Source organism: Triplophysa rosa, linkage group LG13 (genome assembly GCF_024868665.1).
Source record: "Triplophysa rosa linkage group LG13, Trosa_1v2, whole genome shotgun sequence".
In the NCBI taxonomy this organism is placed as follows: Eukaryota; Metazoa; Chordata; class Actinopteri; order Cypriniformes; family Nemacheilidae; genus Triplophysa; species Triplophysa rosa.
Window position 1 is genome coordinate 8,854,102 of NC_079902.1, and position 27,916 is coordinate 8,882,017.

Sequence of the window (27,916 nt, forward strand, 5' to 3'; positions counted from 1 at the left end):
CACATGCAAAAGTAGCCTTTCTAAAAGACACAGTAGCAACAGAAGTTTTACCGAAAAACCAAAATAATATGACAAAATGTATATTTGATCTAAAATGCAGATCTTAAGAAATCAGTTAGGCCTCACTAAAAAGTTGCAAATCTGTTCTTTGTCTTATCTTTTTTTAACCCAGTTTGTGAGTCTGGGTTACACGTCTGCTAAGTTAAAACAGAAAGTGCCACAAACATGTAAGAAACAAAGCCATATCAACACACACATTTACACACACAAAAGAAAGTCGACATCCTTTCCACACCTGAGGTGGCAAATCTCTCACCTACCGATCACATGCAGGTGCGAAAGAAAATACAATGAATCTTTATTCAAAAAAAGAGTATTCCAGGTGTAATCACGTAAAGTCTCATCAAGCCCAACACAGGTGCGCATGTTCAACAGACTTTCGGATTGTCAGACACTTTAGAAGGTGGATATTTCTTCTAATCACTCCATCAAGCAGCATGAGGAGGAAGAATCCAATTGTTTACTTGCAGAGAGCGTCAACAAGGCTACACATCTGTAACGGGCCTGTGAATGGGTGTCATTTCATTAGGGAAATCAATGCCGCATTTAACCCTCTATAAATGTTCCGCTCGCGCAACCCCTGCGTCTCATTTAATGCAAGCTCTGTGTCATAAGGGAAAAGAAGAATAAAGTGATGTTTACCTATTCACACCTCTGATGAGTGCAGGAGAATTGAATTCATGCTGAGAGAGGAATAATTGATTTGGACGGCAGCCGCGTCGAGAACATCTGGGGTCTTTCTCACACCGACACACCTTCTGATGACATAATAAAAGAAGGCTGAACTGCAAGGTATCATCATTTACACCAATAATTCCCCGTAAATACGTTTCCGTTCCGCATAAATCTTGAAAATATTCCCCTGATGAAATGAATTAGCCTTTTCTTTACAGTTGTGGTGTGACTTTGTTAATCGGATCTTCAAATATATTATTTAAGTCATCTTCAATTATCGGATCGCGCTAAACATTAAATAACACAAGTCAACAGTAGGAGCATCACTTAAACAGAGGCGAACGCGCCGCGATAGCTTGAAGGGGGTGCGTCAGCCATCATTTCTGCCTTAACTCGGGGCTCCTTCCTCTTGCACCCCACTTCTGTTTCTGGCATCTGGTTCACCGAGTAATTTGGCTGTACAGACACCCTTCCCCGCTCTGCTCGGTTCCGTGGCGCTCCCATTTAAAAAGTGAGAAATTATAATTATCAGAATTATGCTTTTAATGATGCGTTAATTAGACTCCTACAGTGAGATTAGCAAGTGCTTATGAATTATTAACTGTGAAGTCTTTCCAGAATTTGTAAAGGCAGGACGCACTAAATTTGCTTTTTGGTGATTAGCGTGCCGGAAAATAACACAACAGACTGTGGTGCATATGCTTATGATTACAACTTTAAGTGCATTTATTTAACTCGATCACACACCGGCAGTTTTGTGCCAAGATTCTGTGTAACCAACTTCGTGGGCAAGAAGCCTCGCGGATTCATACTTTCTCATTAAGAGAAGCATATGATGAATCATTCCCTGCCAAAAGTCTTTTTAACCACAAGTCAGATAAATACAGCGAGCTCGTTCTGTTTTGTGTTTTCGCTTTGATGGTATCACAAGGTCACTGTAATGATCGGTGTGCTTTCTTTGCTAATGCCGTTGTCAACGCTGCTGCTCCACTCTGTCAACGGCAATAAAAACAATCGGCATTCACAGCGCACAGCACCAAACCCCTGTGCAAGCACAATACACGTTAAATAAACAAGCTGTCCCGCAGCCAATCCCGGCCGCGTGTTACATGAGCTAAACCTAACAGAGCATGGTAAATTATTTGGGTAATCCCTAGCTGTAATAACTAAGTCAACTGTTTTGAATTGGAGGAATCGCCTCTGGCCCAACCACAGTGGTCATGGCCGTCCTCTTTAGGCCCGCTTGTAACGCTTGGTGTGAGTTGTCCAAACTTTTGGATGGAAATCGCCCTGCTAATTTGCAGGATGTGGGTAACACCCTCCACTTGGCATGCATGAGCGCACCCAGGAGACTTCACAAAAGACAATTTAAAGCAAAGGAAGAAACCTGCTCTTTGCCGCAGTCCATTTTTAAACAAATAACCCATAAATAACCCATGTCCAAATGGCCAATTTAAACAGCACCCATTGGGCTGAGGCCTATTAGGGCGTACAAAGGACAGTACCACGAGAATTTGGGATCAGGTCACGATTAAAGTTTTCAGAAAGACCTTAGTACCTTATGAGGATCTATAAAGGTTCATGTATAAATATTGGATCTTTGACACAAATTATTACATGGTACATAAAAAATGGTACTTATGCCCATCTGTTGTTTGTGTGCTCTTATTCTCTTATGACTTCTCAGAATAAAATAAAATAAACTCCTTCAATGTGATTTCCTTTGACTTTACATTATCCCTTATATCAACCCTAACAAGTTGATCAAAACCATTGTCCTGCTTATTATGTGGCAACTTAGTAATTATTGTAATTGACTTAATTGTATTTTGTTATGCAAGAAACAAGGCTCCAAAATTGTAGTGCTCAATATACACCCTTAAAATAGAAGGCGATGCCATAGAAGAACCATTTTTGGTTTCACAAAGAACCATTCAGTCAAAGGTTCTTTAAAGAACCAACTCTTTCTTACCTTTTTATCATCTGAAGAAGCTTTTTGCCACAAAGAACCTTTTGTGACACAGAAAGGTTCTTCAGATGTTAAAGGAATCACAGATGTTAAAGGTTCTTTATGGAACCAAAAGGTTCTTCAATGCCATCGAAGAATTGTGAAGCACCTGAGTGTACAAAAACATGTGACCACAAAATGCTGCATTTGACCAATCACAGAAGACCATGCAATACATTGGAAGCTTTCTTTTATTCAAAGGCAAGATAGAATATAACAAAACTGTGTTGTATTCAGAAACTGCTTATGTCAGTTTTTGTCTGACAACGTGTGACTTATGAACCGCATTTTAATGAACCATTGATTATTTGATATCTCCCATACGCTTAACTCCACAGGGTGGCAGCAGGCGTGTTATTGGGCCGGAGGGCAGAAAATAACACAACGCGATGTATTTTATGAAGAGACCTCCGACAAACGCACAGAGCGAATATTCATCAGCTGGTTTTGTTATTGCACAGGTTATGCAAATCAGTCCTCGTTGACTCACTGACTCGTTATAACATTAATTAACACAGTGCTACCTTGCTCAATATTTGGTAACAGAGCCACTGTCTGCGGATGCAAAAATTTACAGGATTCCAATTTTAATGAGGGAGCAGAGCACAGGTGTGCTAATGAAGGGAATGGCTCATTTGAATAAAACCATCCTGTTTGGAAGAAAATTAATTAGCAGAACAGGAGTAAACGTTGACACCTTTGAACAGAGATGGTAAAATTATACCATAATGCAAATGTCTCGTTGACTACAAATTTGCTTTAGCCTTAATTATACTCTGTTAAGTAAAGTCGGTTAATCATCATTAATTATTGTGATATCAGATACATTAGTGAGGTTAGTTACTTTAGCCATTTTAATACTAGCACATGAATGCAGTTTTGCAGTGCATTTTTGTCGCTTTCCAATTGTAAATTATTTAGCTGATTGCATTGCTGCTTAGCAAGAATGTAAATAAATGTAAGTTCAGTAGGAGCCTGATCATTCTGTCTATGTATACATTCCTGTAGCTTATATAAGTAGAAGAATTGCGTTAGCAATAAAAAAGGTCATGGGTTCAATCCCAGGGAACACATACTGTGGATTGAATGCGTTGTAAGGTGCTTTGGATAAAATCGTCTGCCAAACGCAGGTAGAAATGTAAAATGTAAGCAGTCAAAAGTAGTTTTTTCAACTCTGAATGATTGACTTTCTTCATGTTAAGTCTCCATTTGAGGCTAAAATTACTCGACGCTCACCCTGTCTGTCTCAATTTCCCCTCTTGAATTACCATGTTTAAGCCTTATTTTCACCAGACAACACAAGCTAACTGCAGCTTATTAAAAAGTATGATGTGGAATTTTACTGCGACATTCAAGACGAAGCAGGTAATAGGGAAATACCACGTCTTTTCATGAAGGGTAGTGGAACGTAGTCTTAACCCGAGGCCAGATATTAAAACGCTTTTCTGTGCTGCTTAAAGCAGCAATTACTGTAGAGTGCGTTGTGAAGCAAGTGTTAGATACTCAAAAGTCTCTCACACGATAGCTCCGAGTTGAACACTTTGAATACCCACTTGAGGCTAATGCTTTTCATAGTTTGTGTTTCATCCGCTTTGTCATGGAGGGACCACACATTTTCTGCTTCCATTGCAATCCGCGGCTATAAATCCAAAGCTATAAACTCAGCAGGCCTTTAGCCTACAGATAAATGGCACATCAGCATTAAGTTGTGACTGTAAGATGTTTAAATAGACTATGTAAAAAATACATAAATATGCATAAAACATTAACTAAACAACAGTGTAGATTACTAGTATACAGCATTAAACTTACAATAAGTGTTGGGGCCTATTAGACCAATCCAACATTGGGCCATTGATGATTAACAGAGAAATCATGAGCCATTGATGATGTTTAAACCTCTCTGAGATGACTGGCATTGGTCTGTCACTTCTCTGTCATCTATAAATATAAGAATTGATCAATTTAGTCACAGCAACCGGATACCCATGACGCTTAAGACCTGATTTCCATCAAACTTCTGCACCCAGAACCAGACTGGGCCCCTTAAATAGTAATGTGCTAGAACACAAATAGGGGCTGCGTGATCACATTGGAGAAAACCTGCTGTCGGGTGTTGATTCGCGCTGTCTGGTGAGTGCCAATAGGGACGCACGTCAGTTTTATAGCTGAGCTAGGATGAGAGGCGTTGGCAGGGAAAGAAATGCTCCCATCAATGTTTATTAATCATCACCAGTGTATGATACTGTAGAATTGAGGTAGAGAGTGCACAAAGCGGCTCTGGCTACAAGGCGATTAACTTAATTAGTCACAGGTCTGTGTGAGAGCCATGCAAAACTGTTCCTGGTATAAGCAAAAAGCCATATGTGTCACTCTATCAACTGTCAGTCAAAGTCGTCTGCTGGGTCTGTTTTTTCCCCGCTTTTAAACACATGCTGGAGCGTCTCAATCTGTTTGCAAAGAATCATGGCTTGAATTTGCCTAGATGAACCAAAGGTGGGACATGTAACTCACATAGAACAAGTATTTATTAGTGCTGTTTTACTAAATATCACCCTCAGGTAATCACAGCCATGCTAATATTTATTATATTTGGTTTCATCGGATGCATGCGCTATCCCGAAGTTAACTTTCTGCCTGTGTATTTTATGTTTAATTTATATTAATATTATTTTATATTAATATTTTATTGTATATCAGTTTTATGAAAGTAAATTAAAACTACTCGACACTTATTGATTTGCGGAGGTGTACCAGAAGTTTGTTTGTGTTGCTGCCGCTGAAACCGTCTATAATAGCACGTAAGGAAATAGCAGCACAACAATTTACACAACAAAATTTACACAACGCTGTTTTCAACCGAAAACGGAAAACTTTTGATGTGTTTCAGTAGTTCATTTTCATGACAACTGCATTTTGTTGGCCCGAAAACACAAAGTTTTAAAAATGGGTTTCAAAGTGCCGTCATCGTCTTCGTGTAATCTACAAAAATGAGAATATTTGAAAACGGTAATGTCGCACGTGCATATTACGTTTCCATACAAAGTAACATCGCCAATTACTGGCCTGGCATACATAACAATGCAAACCAGCGTTTTTAGTCATTGCACTTTTCTGTTTTACAGTTATTTGTTTTTACCATGTATAATAAAGCCGCTTTTGAAGTCAGAGCAATAATGTTTAAGTGTTGTATAAACTACAAATTCAAGAAATGTCATCACAGGCCTTTATACTTCATGCCTTGTATGTGGTTTTTATTGAGGTGCAAAGATACCAGTAAAATGTATTGTCACGGGTTGCACATTTATGCACTTCCTCCACACATTATGTATGAGCATAAAAAATTGAATTAAAATATTTAAAATACTATACAACTTTGTGAGCAAACAGTAATTACCTTTCAACGCTTTTGTTCGAGGAACAAAGTACCTGCATTTTTTCATAGACTTTCTGACATGTGACTGACAAGATTTCTATCTCTAAAGATGCAATGATTGCTATGATTCCTTTAAACTGTCTTGCCGTCCCTGTCCATTCAGCACATTATTAACTGATGTTTCTGTGTAATTACTCTGTCTGTGTGTTTTACAAACATGCAGACGCACACAAAGGAAACTGGTGTTTTCAAAAAAGCAAAGCAGCGTGTCTGCAATAATTTAAATGTTTGTAATCAAAACAGAAATCTTTTACTGACTGTTTTGGGTACACAAAGAAGGCTCGCCAATCAAAATATGTTTTCAAATGCACTTTGACTTGCAAAATCAGAAGCAATTTGATGTAACCACCGAATGTGCAGGTTTGATTTATCCCATAGATTATTTGGGGGGGTATCAGCAACAGTCATTGTGCATTAATTAAAGCTCAAAACACTGATTCACAAATACCAATCAATTACTCTTCTAGACTTGACTGGCAGTACCCTATAATTGGGTGGCTGCTTTCCTTTTTCTCAAGTGCCCTGCAGCCAATCGGTGCAGACCAAACAGGTGGCAGCAGAGGAAACAAGCTCTTCCAGTCCATAAAACTGGCTAACTAGCCCCTGAAAGTTGCCAGCCTACAATTATCATATCATTTGGGTTGTAAATCACACGGCTTCTTGTCATGGTATCATCAGACGTAGCACTTTTACGCAGCAAATCTATCCCACCAAAAAAGTTAGAAGAAAGAAAGAAAGAAGTCGACAGATAGCAACAGATCTAGTCTCATCCCTCACAAGAAACCATTTCCATCTCAATCATGCGTTGACGTTGGGTTGCAGGCAAGTTATAAATTAGCACCTGTCTGAGACATTGTCCGTAGGCAGAAGGCAAGGCCCTTTCTACTCTACATTGCACAATAAACTCAAATTTAGACTTCCTCCATCTCAAGTTGAAACATCTCCAGTTCCATCATACCCACCCGCATACCAAATTACTATCCTGTCATCAAATGATAGCCCATAAGCAAGGACACACATTTTTATAAGTCCTTTGTCCATCATATCCCTTCGGCTAAGTAATGAATCATTAAGTTAGGTTGCCGAACCTATCTTAGGGTTGCTAAATAAATATGCTAAATACACCATTTATTTTCATTGCTCTCGTAATCACGACAAGTCATATACTAATAGCAACATGTTTACCACTTGCATGGTTATTCAGATGATTTTATGAATGCTTGTGATTAAAGCACATACACCATTAAAGAGTGACACTGTTTATAGGCTGACTAAGGTACTGTATGTTCTCACTCTCTAAACACATGGTAATAGCTGCAGTTGATTCGGCCACAAATGAGGCAAATGAGTCACCGATAGAAAGATAGGCAACCAATCGTTTTTTTTAACCCACGGAGATCGTCATTTCCATAATTTCCACCAACCAAGCACCAAAGTAAACGTATTAAAATTTTAAGTTTTGACAATGACATTAATCATTAAATGATGTTCAAGCAAATCTCACACAAAACATACAAGCAGAAATTCGATTTAAAAAAGTCGACTTTTTAAAAAGAGTGATATATGTGGATATGTTTTTTTTATTCATTTGTTAGTATTTGTTAAATGTTTGTGATTATTAACAGCTGAACAGAAGCAGAAAAGTCAACAAAACTGCTGTAAATGTATAGATATTATATATTATATAGATCATTCATACTCATTATTTATGTACTGAAGTTATTTTATATATAAAGAGTTAATTTATCAAGTTTTTCTTGTGTTATTTGAATGTCAAATGATTAATTGCGAATAATTGCATCCAAAATAAACCCAAAAACATATACATGTTTAAAAAATAGGAAATATTTAGATGTATTTATTTATATATACCAACCATTGAAAATATAAAAATGTTTATTAATTTTTTTATTTTATATTTCTCTCGAATATATCCATGTATGTGTATGTGTTCATAATTACAAAATGAATATGCACAGTACACAGACATATATTACTGTATATGTAAACACAAACTTTTATTCTGGATGTGATTAATCGCAATTAATCGTTTGACAGCCGTAATATATATATACAGTATATACACTGTATATATATATATATTTTGTTTGTTTGTTTGTTTTGTTTTGTTTTTACTTAATCAAAACAACCCAACTACAGTTTAAATGATATTAGTGGGAATGCACGATTTTTGAAAATCTTAAAAACGAATGAACTCTTCATGGTTCATGCTGAATGATTCAAAATCTACAGGGAGAACCCTACAAGCTTGGTAAACTTGAATAACTTTTAATAATTTTAAATTTAATACTTTTACCATTTTCAAATTAAATAAAAATTTAAGAAATGAAGTTACTTAGTCACAGTAATTAGCAACAGCTAAAGTAATAGTTTTGAGTAAGTAAAGCAAAAGAAATCAGTGGAGCGCTTCACTCCTGGCACCGATCCAGATCAAATTACTGCAAGTTAGATTAATTATTTCACTTAACATAGTTGGGAAACATCACAGACTGCTCTCTACACCTACTTGCTTTCAACCATCTGTTCTTTTGTTTACACCTCTTCATATCCATGGCAACAACATGGGGGCAGGTAGCTAGTCGGAAATATTTGTAAGTAACATAGCCCTCATGAGATTAATGAGCATTTGTTTAAAGAAATGAGATATTCTTAGATCGAATCAATGATTTTTCGCTTATTAAACATATTAAACTGTGATACCAACTTGCTTTCTTGATGGAAGCAATATGTCAATAGAAATAATTGTACACTTAATATGGCTAATTTTTCATTAAGGTGTATACTGGGTTGTAGGTCCATGTAATTGAATGTTGCGTCATATCTGTGTTTAATCAACACGGCTTTGCCACGCTTTCAGTTATCTCGAACTTCATCTTATGTGTTTAGCTTAGATAACGTACCAACTTTCACTGTTCATACAGGCCGAGGGTGGATATTTTACATACACAAACACTGTGACTTCAGAGGTTATGTTACATTGTGTAGTTTGGCTACTCGCACATAATTCGTTAGAAGTAATTCACCATCATTTTTGTTTTCATTTCGATTGCATTTTAGATTTTGTACACTGGACACGTCTCTGCTTGATAAACATAGTGTCATATGTACATGCTGGTGTGCTGGCGATTTGCATTTAAACCTTAACAATAACTACTCTGTTCAATGTAAAAGCATGCAACTGAAAACTGATCTAAATACAAGCCTGTCTGAAACAACAGAAACACTCTTGTTTATGCTAGAAGTCTGTGAGAGAGTTGTGTTTTTCATGTGGTGGGTGTTTCAGTTTAAATTAAGCCTATTATATTTCTCTAAAGTGTTGCGGCATACATGTGTGTGTTTTTGTATTTCAGAAGTGTTGTTTCCTGGAGATTCTTTCCTTCGATTTAAGCGTGTATGAATAGTTTGTTCCTACATTATCTTTCACAGTTTATATGCATATCGACCGATAATGAGGCTATGTATTAATGTCTGTGTGTAATAAGGTGATGGAATGTTGCGTATTTAATATATTTATATCAGTGTGGGCCTTGAGGATTAACAGGTGTAAATTACAATACAAAGGCTACATTGGTTAATTTTTACAGTTTGAAACTTCTGAAGACTGATATGTAAATAGACGTTATATACATAATGTTTTTACAATGTGGTAGAGTTTGCAGATAAGTGAACAAACAAGGAACTCTGGCAAAAAATATTTTCAAATGTTATGGTGACCGCTCCAAAAAAGTGATATTGTTTTGTTTATAATTGGTTGTGGTGTGATAGGGTTTGCACTAGGGCTGTGTATTGGCAAGTGCCTCCCGATACGATACATATCACGATAGATGGGTCACGATACAATATATTGCTATGTATTTTGATACGACACACATTTGCGATATATTGCAATACTTTAAATAGAAAATGTAAAAGGTAGTTGTGGTGCATTACAGTTAGAACATGGGCAGTATAAAACTTCTGGTTCATCCGTGCTGTAAATGCGCTGGCGTCACATCCGTGAAAGCACAATAATTGTCATTGTTACTTTTCTTAATAAACTTTTTGTCTAATGCACTGCAGTAGCCAAGTGACTTGTGTCATGACTTGCGAAGCTTACAAACAGCATTATTTTATATAACTCATTACTCCATGACTTATTTTGAAAACCAAAGCACACCCACACATCAGCTCTGAGAGCTCCAAGCGTTCTTATATTTTGTCGCCATGCTCGCTTCCACTTACTTTTGGCCGTATGTATGACATGATTTTTAAAAAATGATCGATAGTAGAGGTATCACGATACACTATCGAAAAAAAAAAAAATTGCGATAACATGTATCGATATTTTTGCACAGCCCTAGTTTGCACACTACATCCAAAAACGTTGATGTTTGTATTTAGTTGTTAGAGGTTTTGTGAGAATGTAGCTATTCAATTATTGGACCGATTTCTGACTAATGATAGCTTTCCGTTTCTGTTCTAACTTGCCCTAAAACACCATTCACGCCTCAATAAGCACCTGTTCTGAATAAAATCATATTATTGTTCCTGTTTCTAAAATGCTCTATACAAAAAATGCTACGCAAAGACACACAATAAAAATAGTCCAAAGAATTATTTAGTTAAAGTTTTTTATTATCTAACAGTTTGCAGAAAAAAGTTAAACACACAACAAAATTAGTGAACAATGAAGGCAAACAGATGAGATTACAGTGCTTACCACCTTAAAGAAAACCCAAAAAACAAACAATCTGCTATGAAGTGCTACAAACCATTCTGGGTCTTAGAGGTTAGACTGCAGTGATTTTCTCTTTTCTCAGTCATGTGAGTGTAGAAAGAAAATATTTCTAGTTTCTCTAGCTCGCTGATATTCAAGAGCCATTGTGATATCAATATTATAAAACAAGGGAAGAAAAATTGTGTTCACACAAAACAGCATGGTAAATCTTCAGTGACGTAAGCTTTAACCCATATGTAAAACACAAAATAAAATTTTGGGTTTGGAGCTCAAATGCATAGAAAAGTATGTTCATTCAGAATAAATAGAACCATTTCAAATGTTAAACTGCACTAGTGATACTCTAAAAAGACAAACCTATCTGACCGTGAGGTTTTTAACCACCTTGAGTTTTACTTAAATTAGTGATATTTCAATTACTGGACTGACCTGTCATTGTTAGTCATAGTGGTCTGTGAAAATCTTTACCAATCTGCTATTAAAAAACATCTAGTGGTGTTTTTATTTACTATTATTTGTATCACCCAACATACTACAATATGATAGAAATGTTTTGACTGATAGTAACTGGCAAGATGACAATTCAAAAAAGGTAGAAAAATGTCTTCACTGCTCTGAGATGGAATGAGATCCAAATGAAGAGGTCCTTGTGTATTGCATACAGAAGTCTTACAATCAAGTCTTTAATAGCAGTTCAGCCGTTGGTTTGTTCTGTTGTGCATGATCAGAAGTCACGGTTAGCCGACTGCATAGTTCTGACTCATTTCCTTAGTTTACAAGTCAAGTTCAAGAAATGTGTTTTTATGAGTTGCAGAGATCCACCATCACGATCGATGGTTTATTACCCAACATAACAGCTATGATATCAGTCTTCAGAAATGACGTCTATGTCCTCGTGGCTGCCCTGCTGAGTGGCTACTCGCCAGCGACTCACATGCTGATTGCCTTTTCTTTTCTGCTGAGAATCTGGCGACTCTTCCTCCAGCTTCTGTCTCTTGTGCTTGGTTCTTCTGTTTTGGAACCAGACCTTCACCTTAACAAGAGCAAAACAGAAACACTGTTTTAGTTTAACAGCTCATCCACAGCAAAACAGTGCAGTCAAAGAAAAAGTTAACTTCATTGTGCGTGTTTATGCAGTATATTTCTGCTTAAAAAACAAAACAAACCATAAGCTGAGAAAAATGAATTATAGAACTTTTCAAAAAAGTTGGAAAGCATGTCTCTCAAATTCTTCTGATTAATATTTTACTATATTTTAAACCCATTAATTGATGTGATCTCTTAATGTGGTGAAGAAAATACGTTTTTATAATCTGTGCAGTGCTACCAGGTGTTACAACATAGTGTTATTACATCAGCCTGATAAAGACAAAACAGTGTGTTAAATAATAGCTTAAAAATAGCTGTAGAAAAATGTACTTAGGTGTTTATATAGTCTTAAATCATCAGTTGTTATTGTATATACAATGGGGTTCAAAAGACCGTTATTTAAGTTCTAATTTTATACTAATTATTTTCCCTTAAAATGATGTTTGAAAATTGTAAAAAGATGATCTATATAAATAAAATCAGTCTCAGAATTTCTTTTTTTTCTTTAATGACAACACACACTCAAGTTGGCATGTGCAAAACCTTATCCACTTTACCCCACCGTGATTTGAGAACGTTCCAGCATACACTTCAGTGGTAGCTTTCTTATTTAACTACCAACCCAGAAACTGTGCGTTATATTTTTGTTATGTCTTTTACATCATAACGTTCAAACGAGACTTCTCATACTTCATGGACCCCACGGTATGTCACAACAGCTATTGCTCAAGCTTAACAATCCTGAACACGTATGCAAAGCCGATTGTGAAATAAACCAATAAACGCATGCTGAACGTACAGTATTTATCTGGTCTATCCCAAGGCGATGCGTGACAAATGACTTCCGTCCTATGAGGAAACTATGTCAGAGGCCTAGATGAGCATATGTGTGCTCACATCCCGCAGTGTCAGCGAGCTCAGTGTGGTGGAATGCAGCCGCAGGGAGTGACCCTGACGCCTCTGGCTCCTTACCTGTGTTTCTGTCAGGCACAGCCCGTTGGCCAGCTGCTTCCGCTCGGCACCCACCACGTAATGATTCTTCTCAAAGGCATGTTCCAGCCGTAGCAACTGCGATGGGGAGAAGGCCGTACGGATGCGCTTAGGCTTGCGGGAGAACGGCCCGTGTAGCAGCAGGTTTTCTGGGCTACTGTCCTCACCTGGAGAGGAGGAGGAAGAAGTTAGTGAGGCAGAATGAGATAACAAAAACACATTTACAAGATTTTATAAAGAATGTAAAATATATTGATCAGTGTATCACTATCCTATGGCAACTATTACTATTACATATTTCCAAATACAGCCACGGGAAAAATTAGGAGACCATTTCAAAATATTTTTTCTCATTTTAAAATGTACTATTTTGTATGTGTTTAGGTAAGACGATAATTTTTGTTTCATTCTGTGAACTACTAACAATATTTTTACCAAATTGTTTAAATAAAAATATTGTTTCTATTTGCATTTATTTGCAGAAAATGAAAACTGGAGAAACGGGTCAAAATAACAGATAAGATGCAGTGTATTTTTTCAGACTCAAATACGGCAAAGAAAACGAGTTCATATTCACTTTTAAGCAATACAACAGTTATATTTGTACATGAATTTGGGAAAAGTAAAAAAAAATGTGTGATAACCTTTTTTTATCACAGTTTTCATGTGTCTTGTCATGCTGTCAGTCTTTCACATTGCTGTTGGATGACTTTGTCACTCCTGAGGTTTGATTTTGTTGAAATTCAACCGACACTTGACTGGAATGACCACAATACATCTAGAAATGTTGATTAAATGAAAATTTGGAATGGTCTTTTAATTTCTTTGTGGCTGTATATTCATAAGCATTCATATTTATTTTTTAGCACTCACATCCATCCAAGCAGGATTGCGTGTCCTAATTGAGAGCCACATGAGTTGATTTGAATAATTCCACGTCGGTTTCATACACGAGTGATGTGAAGTGCGTTCACACCGCATCATTCAGACCAACTGAAGCTTTCTGTGCATTCAAAGAAAAGTCTTTTGGGGAAAAGTCCCCATATGTGGCATTATGCTGATTTTCATACAAATACAAGGCTTTGACATATTGCTCTTGAATCATAGATAAACATCCAAGGTCGAGGGCACAAAACAATTGAGATGAATATATTAATTGTCAGTTAAGCAAATCTAAATCCCCAACATTTGGTCTGATTTTATTCAACGTGCGGCAATAGTAAAATTTTGTCTTTATCGGTTTTGGGGCAAGCGTGATCTTTGCTTCACCACAGACGACATCTGCACGGAAGAATACATTTGCCGTTTATTGCAAACAGACGTAACGATAAAAACATTTTTCATAAACAAATGGATGTGTAATTTACGTGACCACTGCAGTGTTTGGCGAGCCATGCTTGAAAGGAAATTCAGAAAGAAGATGACCGCAATCACGTATAAACAAAATGTTCTTTCGCAGCGGTTACAGGGTGGATTGTACAGCGCGCAGAAGTGACAGACCATGATCTTTTGTCAATGAAAGCTAACCAAAATGTGTCAACGTTCGCATCAGGTGTGCAACCGCAAATGTACATAAGTAACATGCAAACCCCTTCCAATAGATGTTTGTCTCAATAACGACATGTTTTCACAGCATCAACTGTCTGAATTTATGAATGTGGCTGCATGGTTCATGTCCAAATTTGGGCCTTAAAGATGCCCAGACTGCCAGTGTTAATGGTTACAAACTAACATTTTTAATACAACTTAATAAATTCAGTCATCCAGGAATACTTTCAGACATAATGATAATAAATCATCCAACCACAAATTTAGATTGCCTACCAGATTGCAACCAATAAAAGTTCAGTTCACAAGAACCCATTCAAATGTTAACACTGATCTTCAAAGGAAACACGATGATGTACCAATTCCCAACACAAAGGATCACTAATGGCATCACCAGAAGATGAAAAGAGGATTAGAATGAGGCTGCTTGGACTTAAAGTCTCTTTTAAAAACTCTGAAACCAACCCTTCATCTGCAGACAATAGCTTTGAAGAACTAACTCCTTTCAGAAGAGTATGAAGCCATCACACAGAAGCCGTGCTTCATAATACGTCGTCATCAGACTTGGATTTCTTCACTTCCTAATGTGAAAAAGACAAACGTTTGTGTCCAACCTCAACACTGAATGTGTTTGTGGGTATGGGTTACTCTGGTAAAAGCCTTCAATAACAGACTTCTCAATGGTCCCAATAAAGCACGCTCTTTACTTCCATTTTAGTAAAAGGTGCATATTTTCTGTCATGGGACTGTCATTGACAACTGCTTTCAGCTGGCGTGCTGAAAACGCTTTGAACAACCAGAGGCAAAAACAATGGGTGGAAGAATGTAAATAATGACTTGGACGCAACTCGAAGGTGTTGAAAAGCACTCCTTAAACCTTTCTCAAGGTGCACTGAGCGCCAAACCAACCAAAAACGACCTCACCGTTAATGGTTAAAAACTTCGACTTCATTCCGCCTAAGAAAAAAGATCAAGATCTTATTTTGGAGCGCTCAGCTCTGCAGCCGTACTCTCGGTCTGGCATCATCACCATGTGTCGCATCACCTCCGTGTCTCTCTCGAGAGGTGGTGGATCAGACTAGCAGGCCAGAACATTGATGGAGACTCGAGCCTCCTGAAGAGCCGGGAGACCCTCCGGGGGTTTGGACTCCAACACACACTGGCCTATCCAAGTCAAGAAATCCCCCGACGTGAGGAAAAGGGAACCAGATGGCACCCAGATCAGCTTTACTACCATTCCCTTGGCACAAACAAGCTTGGTCTTGTCAGTGCAGTTCTCATTAGAAGCAGGGAGATGGGTGATCTGTAGTGGGAAATAAAGACACTGCACCCTTTGGTCTCTTCTACAGACTGAATGCACTCCGTCACGCTGCCTCTTATATCTGAAGATGATTATTTATTTCTGCATGACTCAACAAAATGAAATATTAGGCTGATTTAAAATAAGGCCTCAAAAAAGGGAAAACGGCAAAAGTGCAATGACACCCAGATATATGCGGAACCTCACTGTTTTTTATTGTCACCTTGTGCATTAGCACAATGACGTCTGATTCAGACTGTCTGACCTCTCGCTCCTGTTTTTACCAGCACCGTAATCTGTTTAACGCACCCAAAACACAAAACTCTGCTCATGTACAACAGCAGGCCGCTCTGGGATCCTGTTTACCTTGTCCCGCATGACAGATCTGAGGACGGGGACACATCTCTTTCCCATTCAGGAACTGCTAAGAGTTAAAACCCATGCACACATTAGCGCTGACAAAAAAGTGACACCCTACTCGATAGGGGATCGTTTCCCACCCAATCCCCTCCTCTGTTTTAGTCTTGTCTAAACAGTAGTTTTCTAGGTTATTGGACACCTTCAGTGAGTGGATCTGTTCTGTGTGTAAACAAAAGAGGCTCTGTCTGAACCCCGGATCTGAGTAATAGTGACAACAACCTCTGGCTTCCACCAATTACCTGCGTAATGCCCCCCGAGGACTGTGGTACAGCTCAGCACCCTAAATGCACACCTAATGTGGCGGGGCTTCCCATCACAGACCTCCAATGAGTTAATAAGCAACAGCAGCCTGAGTTACTGATGCTGCTTTAACAAATTGCCTGGTAAATAGGGCCACCAAATATCAATTACACTTTTTAAAGGATTCTGGATTTTTTCGTTTCATTTTTGTTGTAGTTATGATGTGATTGACAATGTTGTATATATAAAGTATGAATTTGTTTATTATTACAGCTACATTTTAACATTAAGGAAATGCTTGTTGTTTTGTATAAAATGTACAATATGTCGTTATCATAAACGTTTGCATTATCGTATTTTTAAAAGTTGACCAGCCATGTTCTCTATGAAAAAAACTTGCAAACAAACGAGAAAGTTGCCTGTAGCACACTGACCACCCTATAAAATCCCCAGATTTTAAATCTGTAATCATAATTATTTTAACCTATCTACATTATGTATAATAACGTAATATAATTTATTATGTTTTGTGTACACGTGCTTATTTAAATTGATAATAGTGTAGAAATATAGAGCCTCTGTAAGTAAAAAAAATAACATTTTCATACCATTTAAATATTACAATTCAAATTGTGAACAATTTAAAAATCTTTAAATTCTAAAAATGTAAATGTCACGTGAAATTAAGAAAACTCATTAATAAGCAGCAGTAAAGTCGCCTCAATTATCATCTTATATCAAACGCATAAATAATTTGATTGATGAATCACGTACATTCATTCATCTGGACAGTAACAACTGAGAAATGTAGGCAAACATGAAAACCGTTTTAATGTGACTGAATAATCCGCTTTTCAATTATGTGAACGATTGTGGTCAAGAACAATTAGCCTTCCTTCTTACCTAATAATAATATTTATTTAAGAAGTCTTTGCAGCTTGAGTTTATTATTTGGTTATTTAGATCAAAATTGACGCCTTAAATTAAATTTTAATAACACAGAAATCTCTGTTGCACGGTATAATTTGCATCATTCGAAGTAAATAATCGAAAAAAGCAATACAAAATAAAAATAAGCAAAAATAAACAAAATAACTGAGCGTCCCGTGCGCATCACATTAACAATATTTTAAACTATTACGTCAACATTTTACAAACAATATGTGCAATTACGTACTGCACGTATAAATAACCGTTCTTAAAATATGTTGAATATTTTCGTTTTTATCCAAACGTTAAGGCGCATTAAATTGTCAATCTTTTCTGAACTTTATAGGCCTGAATTATTTTCAATATTTTTTTCTCTCATTTCCAACAAAACTGACAAGAGTTCATCAAACTGTCGCTTACCTTGGAATCGGTGTCCGAGATATCTGTTCCTCAGTACCCACGGGTAGAAGTTCAAGGTGTCCCTCTGATGAGGACTGAAGAAAGGCTGTGTGGGAATCTGAAGATGCCGCAGAGACAGGCCAGAGTTGGTGGAATGAGAGGTCGGGTCTGTGAACATCATCTCCGGGCTGCTGCTGTACAGTGTTCTGCCTGAGTTCTGGAAGCAGCTCCCGAAGGGCGATGGATGGATGGATTCAGAAAATCTCAGAGCCGTGGGTCTGATGGGCTCATCCGCGGCAGCACTTGACGAATTTGCGTCTTTGCCCACGAGAGATTCAATCGTGAAGCACTTCTTGTTGTGCTGGAACATTGTGGTCAGCTATGAAAATACTCAGTTAAATAAAAAAGACGGATGCTTATACAGGTGAGGGTCGGATGATCTGCGGGAATTCACTCTGAAGCCGATGATGGGGTGAACCCACGTTTAAAAACCCCACAAAAAACAATTCTTACATTGCCATAGTCCCTCCACAATCCATAACTTCATAAGGTTCCTTTGCTCTGTGAATCTCGTGGGTTGGAAATCCAAAGCTGGAAATAGAGACGAGTTCTGATTCTGTCAGTTTCCAGGACAAGCTTGAGTGATAGCAGTTATAGCCTACTGAAATTAACTCGGTGTTCTTCTCATGCTTGTCAGAATCAACCTAATAAACTGTCAGCTGTGTCTCTGCGGTCCGTTTCGTATATGAAGCGGGCATCAGTTTCGGCGCTGCGAGCTCTTATGATCGATGATCCGTCAGCTTTTGGCTTGTCATGAGCCAACTTCTATACCTGCTCGCAGATCTCCGAGCGAGAGGTGTGGTGCGCATGCGCACATGTACAGGCGCTAACAGTAAATTACAGCCATTTTGTGTTGTGCGAAGTAATTCTGTTTTTAAACAGCAAGCTGATATTATTGGTTTGAAAATAAGGTTTGAAAATATTTTTTTATATGTTTCTTAAATATTATGATAACAGGTAACGCTTGGAAATTAAATCTAATGTGTTATTAAACTAAATATATTATTATTTTAGTCTAATTATGTTCTTTAATGAGTTGTTTTAACCTATGATTATATCAAATAAGATTAAACCCTAGCGAACTTTCTAGGGTAATTTAACCAAACTGTTGGGTTTGTCCATAGGTTATTTGACCCAATCATGGGCAGGAAGGAGTTTCATAAATGTACATTTTGCAAAATATGTTTTGTTTAGCTTGAGGACTTTCTCATTCATCCGAATTGTAACTTAACGGATGCATCATTCGTATATATATATTATTTATAATGAATCACTTTCGTTACATCTATAATGAATCTCGAAATTAATATTTGTTTTTACTACTAATTATTCACAATTTCTTTTGTTTATAAATAGTCTTAAGATAGCCTACTACTTAGAAGATGTGAAAAAGTGCTAATGCGTTTATTTAGTTATTACGTTTCTGACGTTTCTAACACCTTGTAGTCAATAAAGCACTTTCCTAATATTAAAGGTATATAAATCCGTTCAGTTAAAACCACTGTAATCGTTACATTATTATTTTTTGTTGTTATAATTATTATTGTTAATAATAATAATAATAATAATAATGTTATTATTATTGTTGTTATTATTAATAAGAATGTTGATGTTGTGTTGTTGTTTAATATAAACGCAATAAAGCTCATTAAAAGGTATTGCTTGCTAAAGCTATTACCGAGAGCAGATATGTTTGATTGAAATTGGATGAGAATATAGCACTTTCACCTGTGCTTAAAATCTGACTGTAATATAGGGAAAAGCATCCTGGTTTTTGTTTTATTGAAAAGTCGTCATCACGACAAGAGAACACGGGAATCTCAGTTAAAGAGTTTATGAAGGTGTCTTAATGAAGCAGACACAGATCAAGGGAACGGGGCATTGATCTCGCGGCTTGACATGTCTCGAGTGCCTCTCCTTGTCTCATTTGTCAGTTACAAACGTAATAAGTTGTTGAGCTAGGATGGAGACTAATGGGGTGGATCAGAGTCTCGGAAACCCCGGACAGATGTCACCCTTTTCAGAAGGAACAATCGTGGCTCAGGAACCACACAAAAGCCCCCCTGCTCAGGCCTTTCACAATCCACACAGCGGAAACCCATGTGAACCACGCAGGGCACAGACCCCATTGAGCCCCAAAGCAGACCGTCTCCAGCCCTCTTGTGCCTGCCTTCTCAGTCCCTCTGCATATAATTAATAGCTTTCTCTGGCCAATTTTGTCCCCTTTGCCTCAAATACAAATGGCCATTAACATCTATTAATTTTGCCTCTTGCAATTGATTGCAGATTGTGCGCGGCTGAAAGGCTATAACAGTTGGAGTTCTGTAAGCACTCTGGGTGTGAAGGCGAGTTAAAATGTGATTATTGTTCCCCTGCCTGGAACTAACTGGTGTTAAACCCTCTTTGAAAACGGAGAAGCCACGATTGGTTATTTTACTGGTCATTAGTTGATTTTGAGAGGGTAAATGAAATGGATGACCATCAATCAATGATGAAAAATAATCATGTTCATGAGTTCATAAAAAAATTGCTAGATACAATTTAAAAAATCTAAATGCGCCAATTAATACGCCAAAAGGCAACTACGGTGAAACTCAATTGATATTGATGGGCAAATTAAATGTAGGCTAGATAATACATTTTAGTATATATTAATATAAAATATATTAAGCTGCAATCATTTTAAGATTGGTGTTTGCATGGCATCCTGTTACACGTGTCAGGCATAATGTTTATTAAAATTCCAAGGCTAGTTCTAAAACATGTAATGTACTTATACATATTCACTGTTTACAAATAAACATAGTTAATATAAAGGCTCCACAAAAGCATGTGAAGTGGCGTGCCTTTACAAAGAACGCCCTCTAGTGTCTCGACTGCTTAAAAACTGTTCTGTAGCTATTTGTGACAACCTTGTGGTTTGACAGATTTTATTCCATAATGCACCAAAATAATTATCAATGTCTGCAAATTCGTTTCAAGGAAGAAATTAATGTAAAACATTCTAGACAAACGTTATTAATAATAGTCTATATAAGGCATAATCCTTAATGCGATAAATCACCAAAATGATTTCGTCATTTACTCACCCTCATGTCATTCAAAACCTGTATGATTTTCTTCTGCAGAACACAAAAGATGATATTTTGAAAACGTTAAACAACATTGCCCTCCATTGACTTCCACTGTGGACACAAAACACCGAAACGTTTCTTAAAATATAGCCTATTTGTGTTTGACGGAAGTGAGTGTGGATAAATGATGAAAGCACTTAAACTGTAAACTGTTCTTGTAAACTTTTCTTAATTTCTCACATTTTTTAAACATTTACGTTTCAATTAGCCTATGTCGCGTTGCTTCAACATGGACAGAACGTTTATTACTTAAAAGAGAGGAAATTAAATATACAATTATACACCAAGGTAAATAATAGTCGTTATTAACACGACAAAATATTTAAACAATATAAACAATAAACTGTTATCGAACAAAATTATGTGTTTTCGCTTTTACGTGATAAGCATATACCATAAGCATATGTATATAGAAACACATAGAATGCATAAACAGGACATAACATAATGTTTGTATTGAACACAAAGAACAGGACACAGGGTAAAACTTAGAATCTCACAAGGGCATATAAAAATACGCGAATAGTCTACACGGTATGCTTTCGGACGATTATCAATATAAAATAAATAGGCCTAACAATGCCACGAAGTACAGAGGCTGCACAGTCTTGTATGTCTAATCAATCTGTAAATAACCTTCTACAATGTGATTGCCACTACAAACTTAAATTAACATTCTAAGACTGCTCCGTTGGTTTAAGTTATTTCATCTTCAGAACATGTGAAAGTTGTGCACTTTTATAAACAGTCCCGTTAATTTCATTTTAGTGTAATGTTAAATAATGCGTACAATCTGGTATAGGCCTAATAGGCTACTATTAAAAATGTTAAAGATTTGGAAAGCTTCTCAAAGATATCCATTATAGTTACTGGGAACAATATCAGTAGTTAATAAGTAATGTTTTTTTAAGGAAGAAATTAAAAAATACGATTTTTTTAAAGAAGAAAGTAAGCATAGATTCGGACTACAACAATAAATACGGTCAACCGTTTTATTAAAACAAACCGATTCAGATTGGATAAGGAAAACGCATTGCATTAATATCTTCACATATTGCATTTGGATTATCGGTCATTTCAATTTTTACAGTGCCCGATTTGCACGTCATATTGTATCACTCTGATTGATTTTCACACTAAAACTCTTCTCTGTTTGAAAAAAATGAAAGTCGTATATTTTATCAAAAGATTTATCAAATGAAGTGAATAAATTGTTTTTGGTATGACAAATGTTGCCACATCATCATAGATCTGAACAAAACATTTACTAAGTAGATTTAGTTTAGATGAAATCCCACGTGTTGGCTTCATCTAATAGTCTAAAACTCACTTGATGAAATTGATGAGTATAGTCATGAAACATCTGAATTTCCTCTGACCTGAAGGCCAACCTCACATCATGAACTTTGATTTTACTAGCACTCTAAACAGTGCATCTTCATTTTTTCTTGATGCCATTGCTTTGTAGCATATTGTTGCTATAGGCACATAACATTCTTAATATCACGGGGCTGTTGAATGCTTCACTCTGATTGGTTGACAAACGTTCTATGGGTAATTGGGTATGCATTAACTTTCCGTTAAATGAACACCTATGAAGGTGTTCCAGGTCTGCTGACCGCATTACAGTTCCATATCACTTCGCCAAGTTTAAACAACAGAAAGGTTTTAGTGTGGCCTACAGGCCATCACCTCACACAGCACCCTGCTCTTGATCTGACGTTTATAATGTCAAACTTTACTGTCAATGGAAACGTGTGCAGTTTCGTTTCAAAAACAATACATATACGGAAATCAAATAAAAATAACTAAATAGAAAAACTAAATGCATTAATACAGTGCTGTGGAAAAGTGTTTGCCCCCTTCCGGATTTGTTGCATATTTGTCATACTTAAATGATTCAGATCATCAAACAAATTTTAATATTACTCAAAGAAAACCCAGAGTAAATACAAAATGCAGTTTTTAAATGATGGTTTTATTTATTAAAGGAAAAAACAATCCAAACATTTCTGACCCTATTTGAAAAAGTAATTTATTATCACTGGCTTTCGCTTTCTCTCTCTCTTTCTCTCACACCCTCTCACTCACTCACACGCGCGCACACACACACACGTTTGCGCAGCTATCTTTATGGGGACATACATTGACGCAATGCAATCTCTAGCCCGTTACCCTAACCCGAACCATCAGAACTACATGCCTGACCCTAACCCTTACCCTAAACCTAATTATAACCTAAACCCTAATTATAACCTAAACCCTAAAACCAAGTCTTCACCCTCAAACAGCCTTAAAGGGGTCTCTGGAAGTGAGGACCGGCCAAAATGTCCTCACTTTACTCTTCTTGTCCTCACACCGCTGGTCTACAACTCAAACCGGTCAAACTGTATATTCTATCCCTAACCCTACCCCTAAACCTAAAGAGCATAGAAAACTTTTTGCATTTTTAGATTTTTAAAAAATATTGTTCTGTACAATTTATAAGCTTTTTTGCCCATGAGGACCTCAATTATTTTGGTCCCCACGGTGACACGAGTCCCCATGTGTTGGTGTGCATTCAGGTTTAGGTCCCCACCGGGATATAAAAACACGAACACACACACACGCACTCTCATACTCTCACACACGCACGCACACACACGGCTCAAGCTTCCGTTCGCTGTAACGTAAATGAGAAAGTAGTCCTACCATCAACGGCATTTTAAAGACGACAACATGACAAATATTGAAATTAAACATTTTAACAATGCCCTGTGGTGTGGTAACCTTGGTATAAGCGTAATATTGACTCCGGTCCGTTCAATGGCCCGTCGTCAATTATTCCTTACATAGTTTACATCTCCAGATTATAGTTCGGACAGAGTAATGATGTACAGTTTGTTCAGGCATTGGTGTCAGAATTTTATTACCGTTTCACTAAAAGATTTAGTTTTTGGACACAGCTTCATGCTTCCAGTTAAAAAGGTCCTTACAGTCCTGTCAATGTAAGATGTAACCGCATTCCATGCATTCTGAATTACAACAAGTAAAAACTGAGTAAATTCTTTTTATATATAAATACTGAACAATGTGCAAATACAAAGTACCCTTAAACCCATTTGTCATATAATATTGTATTTTTGAAGACACATATCCTAGGAATAATGCTGAAGATTCTTAATTCAAGCAAAAAAAAAGATTTCTGCTGTTAAGACTGAGCAAACACTTACAATTGCACTATGAGGAAAAAGTTCAAAACAGGCCAAACATTACAACTAAAATATTATAAAACTCAACATTGAAAATATGACATTTGGATGCTCATATTTGCAATGTTGCAGATGCAAATTAAGTGCAGAACCTGACATGGGTCAAAAGTTCAGTTCAAAAATGAGATGAGTTGTGCTGCCAGCACATCATTACGGATGAAGTAAATAACACTGTTCTATAAAAATAAAAGCTCATTTCCCCAAAGAGTCAACAATTCAAGTCCTTTTGGTTAGATGATCAAGAAGATTTGTCAAGTGGGACTGGCACTGTCAGTAAATGGTTTGCTGTCACCATAGACAGATACTTGGCACCATTGTAGCTGTAGCTGTACAGGTTCTGCTTAATCATATCAGCTGAACTGGCACCATGGAGTCTGGTTGAGATCACACTGGAGAGAGGTGCTGATGACAGTACAGGGAGCTCCACTGATAGTCAGTTCCTGTCTGGACTCCACCTTGTAGCGGAGGTTAGATAGGCCCCCTTCTGGGTCTATCTTGAACTGCTCCTGGCAGTCAAGAATAAAGGAAAAATTCAAATTGATTTCAAAATCCAATGCTGCTATGCAAAACAAAGTTATTAAAACAAGACGTTGGTAACCTGACTGCTGGTCATTTGAGGCTATAAATAAGCGAACAGAGGCTATAATTGCATTCATAACTAATAATAAAAATATTAGAATAGATGTAGAATATTTAAATATATTACAAATATATTTTGTTTATTTGATCTAAAGCCTTTAGATTAAAATGTTTTAAGGGCAATAAAAATATATAAAATTAGTAAATCTAATATAAAAATATAATATACAAATATAGAAAAATCTGTAAAAATAAGGTACAGCCTAAAGTAGCTTTGTGTATGATATAAGTGTTTCTACCTGCTTTTGTGCAGCGATTCTTTTCTGATCTCTCTTCCTCCAGGCCGGATCATGGATGTGCTGGAATGTTTTAGTTCCTGTAGTAATACCCTTTGGCCTAAAAAGCTGAACAGATTTAACAAATTATGAATAATTTATTCAAATTAAAACCAGATATACACATTACAGAACTCTTAAATGTCAAATGTATATTCTTGCTCAGAAGCAAATATGTTCATCTTTCTGCTCTTTTTTACCTGAAGGTCAGCTGTTTTTAGTCTTCTGAAGAATTCGTCGTCTTCTCTTCCCCATCCCCAGAAGCGATTTGACATTCCATTGCACTTAAGGAAGAAATTAAATGCACATTGAATTGCAGACAAATTTACACTGAAAATTATTTTCAATGTTAAAGGGATCACATGGAAAGGAAAATTCTGTCATGAATTACTCACCCTCAAGTTGTTTCAAACCTGTACATTTCTTTGTTATGAACACAAAGAAAGATATTTGGAAGAATGTCAGCAACTGACATTTCTGGGGTATCATTGACTACCATAGAATGATAAATTAAAATGGTGGGGTGCTCCAGATCTGTTTGCTTTCCTATATTCCTCAATATATTTTGTGTTTAACAGAACTATACAATAATTTTCTACTATGGTATTCAATGGTGCCCCGGAACTGTCAGTTGCAAACATTCTTCCAAACATCTTTCTCTGTGTTCAACCAAATAATACATAGATATTTTTACAGTTTGGAACAACTTGAGGGCGAGTAATTCATGACAGAATTTTCATTTTTGGGTGAACTTAACAGTTGGGTGTTGTTAACAGTTCACACTGTGAAAAGCAAATACAAATAACATTGAAAAAATAAGAATAGTAGTATCTTACCATCTGATAATGTTTCTTGGTGAGCAGCAAGATCCCACCCACATAAGTCTTATAATGATATAAAGGATGAAGCTCAGGTGAGGCCACATGAAAAGGTCCCTCCTCTGGAAATCCATAATCTAGATCCTCATTTTGAGGCAACAAATCCACATCATGCATTGCAATGTAGTCCGTGTCATTGCCACTCTCCATGTGGCCAACATTAATAAGTGAAGCTCGATTAAATCTGAAAGACATGAGTAAAACCACTTTCTGAGATGCTTTAAGAGATTAAACTCATTATGAAGAAAAAAGATTACACTGAACACCACAAACTCATTATTATATATTATACACTATTTCCGCTGTAAAGATGTGACCGCTCATTAAAACACACAAGAAATTTTGACATTTAAAAAAACACTCACCGAAAGTGATCCACTTGGTTTATAATAAATATCCTGTGCCGTATTTTCTTTTTATTGAGGAAAGCGTGCATGTATGGGACAAATATAAGTATCTCTTCGAAGCGTTCTCGGAATGGAACGATGAGGGCCATTTTGTGCGGGCCCCAGGAGGGGTCATCAACAGACGAGGCTTGTCTCTCTACAGGACAGGGCTGGTGAGGTACGTGGCTGTACCCAGAAACCTGATTCATGTCTCCCGAACAAGTCAGCTGCACCCATAGAAGAGACACCAAAACAAACAGTATGCAGAGCCCAAAGAGTTTCCAGATCGTGCATTTCCTCGATAGAAAACTGAAAGCATAAATGCATGTATCAAAACTAAATGGAATAAATCAAGTCAAGCTTTATTGAACATACAGGCAACACTCTTTGCAAGTCAGTGTTTATGGTTATTTGGATGCAGTTTCAGACACGTTCAATTATACATTAATAAAATAGTTAGAATGAGTGTTTTGTATTTCAAACTTTTAGTTAGCTCACAATATCAAGCATTGTAACAGCAAGCTTGGTCTCATTTAAACTCAACACACTCCTAAATGAAACACTATGCTTTATTTATACTCACTAAACATCTCCATGATGCTGTACCCTTGGACTTTCACTTCTTGAAATTATGAAACAAATTAAACATCCGCTAGTAAACTAAGATTACACATTTTACTTTATTATTCACAAAAGAGGGTTATACAAACCCACACACTATCCTGTCTAACGTTAAACGATTAGATAAGATACCGGAATAGATTTGTACTACAATAAGACATACATTAAAGCGCATGCTTACCTTCGATCCTCTTTAAAATACAGCACTGGTTTTCTGCGTGAAGAGTACATCATCTTTGTGCCTTTCAGTGTCACACCGAGGCAGATTGTAATATCTTCACATATAATTCACCGACACCACCAGTGTTGTGTAGGACGGCGTCATCTACGCGTTAAAATCCCGTGTACCATTTCGCATTTCAATAGTCTTTTTGTTTCTCTTCATCATGAATAACCAACGACTTTAAATAACATGATTTCAGTCGTCGGGGTGATGTCTTTCAAGGCCGATGCAACACTAAACAAATAATCTCATAAAACGTAACAATTCGCCCAAATCATTGTTTATTTCTATCGTTTTGTGTCTAATGGTTGTAGTTACACGTCACTCATAACGGTGCGATAAATAAGCGCACAGCACGAGCTGTCTCGTCTAACGACTAAAGAACAAAACAAGTGTCGGAATTACACGTGTTATAAACCGTAAACATGCTGTTTGGTTTCCGCTTATTTTAAACGCCGTGTCAGTGCTGAAAAACATTTTTAAACTTTTTAAAACGGAGAAGTGTGACAAAAGAGGAAAAAAGCACACGCTGGCTGGTGTCGTTTAGTCCGCTCTGGAAATATTTCCCGGGAAACAGTGAACGACAGAGAGTTCCTAGAATTTTCTGATCTGAACG

General features: G+C 36.9%; 2 protein-coding genes across 2 annotated transcripts; both read right to left on the reverse strand.

Annotated features, from left to right (window-relative positions):
* Positions 1-10,812: 10,812 nt before the first annotated feature.
* emx3 (empty spiracles homeobox 3) lies at positions 10,813-18,668 on the reverse strand. Its single transcript, XM_057349556.1, has 3 exons — positions 17,855-18,668; positions 12,979-13,163; positions 10,813-11,950 (listed from the first exon to the last, which is right to left on the reverse strand). Exons 1-3 carry the CDS (start codon positions 18,201-18,203, stop codon positions 11,783-11,785), a joined length of 702 nt encoding a protein of 233 aa, XP_057205539.1. The 5' UTR covers positions 18,204-18,668; the 3' UTR covers positions 10,813-11,782.
* Positions 18,669-22,972: 4,304 nt separating this feature from the next.
* b4galt7 (xylosylprotein beta 1,4-galactosyltransferase, polypeptide 7 (galactosyltransferase I)) lies at positions 22,973-27,851 on the reverse strand. The gene is made up of 6 exons (XM_057349526.1): positions 27,259-27,851; positions 26,436-26,765; positions 26,029-26,254; positions 25,393-25,476; positions 25,157-25,261; positions 22,973-24,784 (listed from the first exon to the last, which is right to left on the reverse strand). The coding sequence occupies exons 1-6, from the start codon at positions 27,309-27,311 to the stop codon at positions 24,629-24,631; spliced, it is 954 nt and encodes a 317-aa protein (XP_057205509.1). The 5' UTR covers positions 27,312-27,851; the 3' UTR covers positions 22,973-24,628.
* Positions 27,852-27,916: the final 65 nt, after the last annotated feature.